At 34.6% G+C, this 3444-nt stretch overlaps 1 protein-coding gene across 1 annotated transcript; it reads right to left on the bottom strand.

Annotated features, from left to right (window-relative positions):
- Positions 1 to 438: 438 nt before the first annotated feature.
- Positions 439 to 1126, bottom strand: LOC125217563 (non-specific lipid-transfer protein 1-like). The gene is made up of 2 exons (XM_048119079.1): positions 731 to 1126; positions 439 to 627 (listed from the first exon to the last, which is right to left on the bottom strand). The coding sequence occupies exons 1-2, from the start codon at positions 1072 to 1074 to the stop codon at positions 618 to 620; spliced, it is 354 nt and encodes a 117-aa protein (XP_047975036.1). The 5' UTR covers positions 1075 to 1126; the 3' UTR covers positions 439 to 617.
- Positions 1127 to 3444: the final 2318 nt, after the last annotated feature.

Here is a 3444-nt window from a genome sequence, read left to right as displayed (position 1 = left end):
AAGAAATGTGTTGACTTTTATTAAAAAAGAAAATGACTCCACTAGTATGGTAATGTTGTGGACATTCCTACAGGTCTGCAGATAGAGGCCAACAACTTGGGATACCCTTAATCAATAGGGTTGAACAAAATGGCTTCGCGGGAAGAGACATAGAGGATGCAAATCGACATCTCACCAAATTCGTGGAAACAATGTGTATAGGGGTTCCGGGGAGAGAGCGGGTTGGGAAAATGGAGACAAATAAGATAAGGCGGTGATTGATGACTACAAATGAGACATTTTCCGGTAGATAAGAAAAAGTGTGAGATATGAATTATTCCGATGGCTAAGAGCATTCCAAGGGCAATTGAAAACACATTTTCCGGTAAGATTAAGCATTCAATCATAAATAGATGTTGAAATTGCAATATACGGTCTATAGCTAATTTTAATTTGAAATTCTTCTATAATTGCGAAAATACAATTCGCTTTATTACTAAACAAATATTATTTCACAAATCATTACAATAATAATAGGACTCCAGATGGAGGTCGTAAAGATAGTACAATCACAAGTTATAAATTACAATCATCTTATTCATATCATAAATATGTAAACTTTCCATTACAAACTTCCATCACTGGACCCTGCAGCCACATAAACACGAATTACGAAATTGCATAAAAAATTAAAACTGGATGACACATGAAAAATGGAGTAATAATTAATTCGAGGGAGAGTTGTAATTACTTGGAGCAGTCCATGGATGGGGAGTAGCGGTACGGAAGGGCGACGCCACATTTTGTAATGAGGCTATTAATCAATTCCGGCTTGGCCCCGACGCTTGGTGCAAGAGACTTTACGCAGCCACACACGGCCTGCCTATCAGGCGTTGTGGCCGCGGCCTTGTTCAAGTTTTTCACGCCATCACAGCAAGAGGCCGCCACTGGTCCGCTTCCACGGAGGTATGCCAGGCAGGGGGACACGCTGCTCATTACTTGCCCGCATGAGATGGCGCCTTCCGCAGTCGCAGCTGCCGCCACGACCACAATCACCACCAAACACACTACCTTAACTTCACCAAAACCACCCATTTTTTTTGCCTTAAGTATATGGTCTACTTTTTTTTTTTTTTTTTTTTCTGTATTGGAATTTGTTGCATCTGATAATAGTGCTCTTGCATTGTCACTATATATAGACTGCTGCATGTGCATATGTGTTTATAACAATAGTTTCAAATTTTTGAAACATTGATAATTTGAGCAACCATTTTTCGGTAGAGATTAATCCAAGTTAGGGTGTTTACTATAAAATTATAATATGGATATAAAAATAATCTAAACAAATTAATTAGTCATTTATTTTAGTAGATTGGTTATTTTTGAATTTGTTTGATCCTCCAAGGGATGTAATCAATTGCTAACTAATTATCAATCCCAAATTGAGACTAATTTTCAACCATTAGATTAGAAGATCTTGTGGTTAATATAATGCCAAGTGTAATATATTTTAAATTTAAATAATTATTAATTAAATTAAAAGGGTATTAATGTCAAATCTTATATGTAGTAATTATAACTAACTACTTTCTCTCTTTTCAAAATCATCTCAAATCTTTAAATTTACGTAACTCTCTCAATTTAAATTATTTGTTAGCAAAAAATATATCAAATTAAAGATAATTTAATAAGGATTCCAACGAGATCTCAATTGCATATGTTCCGACGATGTTCGGGTGATGAAATTTGATAAATTATATTTCAATTTTCGTACATGTTGATAAGCAGCTATTTTCAACAAATACAACAAAAAATCTCAATATATTGTAGGCAAAATCTCAATATTATGCATGTCCAATCTCAATAAAAATGTGTTGATATTTTCTTGTTCTTGTGTTGATATTCTAATGTCATATTATTGATATTTGTAATACACAATGTTGATATAATAAAACACTCACGAAAATTATCATATGATAACATAATGACGATATTACCCTTTTGTTGATATTTTGTCTACTATTTATTGAGATTTTGTGAGCTTTAATCTCATCCACTCATTTTAAAATCCAAGGATGGAGATTAGTCTTGATTTTGGATCAGGGTGCTATAAGCATTAGAATAGGACCCTATCTTCCAAATATTCAAATGTATGATTTATCAATTTATTTATCTCGTATCATATTCAAATTGTCATATTTTTCTTCCAAAATGTACATTTTAAAAATAGAATTTCTAACTCTATTTTCTTCGCTAAACACACTAAAAGCATGTACAACGGCATGCTTAGTGACTCCCCAAAGCACGTCGCTGCGTGCTCCATTGCCCAAATCCACTCCAAGAGGCATTATACCAGGGGCGGAGCCGGCATGTATGGAGCAGGGTCAAATGCCCCCCCGCCCCCACCCCACCACCATGCCTTCAACATTATTTTATTTTTACATAAAAATTCTCAATTATATTAACAAAATACTCTAAATGCCCCTCTCAAATACATAAATATTTTCTATATAATATATTTTTTCCCTCCTCAAATGAAATCCTAGCTCCGCCCCTACATTATACTCCTTTGATTGAAGAAGAGATGAGTCATGAGGACGTCCTTCAAGTACCATTTGGCTTGGACGAAGGTGCAATACTACGGGAAATCAGGAGAGCTAACGGTTTGGGCAGCTGAGAGAAGAGATCGAAGAGTGCTTACAAAGATTTGCCTAAGGAGGTGGTGGTGAGCCAAACGCCATGAGAAGCCTCCCAATCAGGTAGAAGGCATGAAGCACAATAGAAAGAGTAAGGCGACATCTACGTCTTTTGACTCCCTTGACCAATACTATAAGGATAACGACTAAAACGAGCCAATTATGTTAGCTTCCTAGCTCTGTATTACACGACGTCGATGACTAGAAATTTGTCTGGTTTAGTGTAGATCGAGCAACGCACTAGTTTATTGTTACCCAAAAGGCTCCATTAGGACCATTACACAAATTCCATAATTAGCTTATTTTTAAATTATATAATTTTAATTTTTTCAATTATATAATTTTAAATTTCATTTAAAAATTTAATATTTTTATCGTTATATCAAAAAAGTTGAAATTGTGAATGATAAAGAAAAATAAATAAATGTGAATAGTGCTAAGTGTTTTTAAATGTTTTTGCATACACAGGATTGCAGAATATGAAGATAACTAGAAGTATTCTCATTATAACAGTGTTCATGAATAACTTGATAATGTATTAATGTATTAGAAATGAGTCGCTCACTCCTTAAAATGCCTTATAAGGTGGAGGATTATTAACACTTTTATAGATGGGCTAGGATTATTACCAAGTCAATGTGGGACTAGATTTAAGAGTTTTAACAGACCTCTCACATGTGGGCCAGAATGATACATCAGACTTCTATCACGTAGGTAGGCAAGAAAATAGATAAATAGATAAAATCAATCATCGACTTAGGCCCGCTCT

This window comes from Salvia hispanica, chromosome 4 (assembly GCF_023119035.1).
Source record: "Salvia hispanica cultivar TCC Black 2014 chromosome 4, UniMelb_Shisp_WGS_1.0, whole genome shotgun sequence".
Classification (NCBI taxonomy): Eukaryota; Viridiplantae; Streptophyta; class Magnoliopsida; order Lamiales; family Lamiaceae; genus Salvia; species Salvia hispanica.
Note: the sequence above shows the minus strand (reverse complement) of the source record. Positions and strands in the feature narration are given on the sequence as shown.

What these genes read in the sequence shown, in the direction of transcription:
- LOC125217563 (XM_048119079.1), bottom strand. Translation starts at nt 1,074, where the DNA reads ATGGGTGGTTTTGGTGAAGTTAAGGTAGTGTGTTTGGTGGTGATTGTG.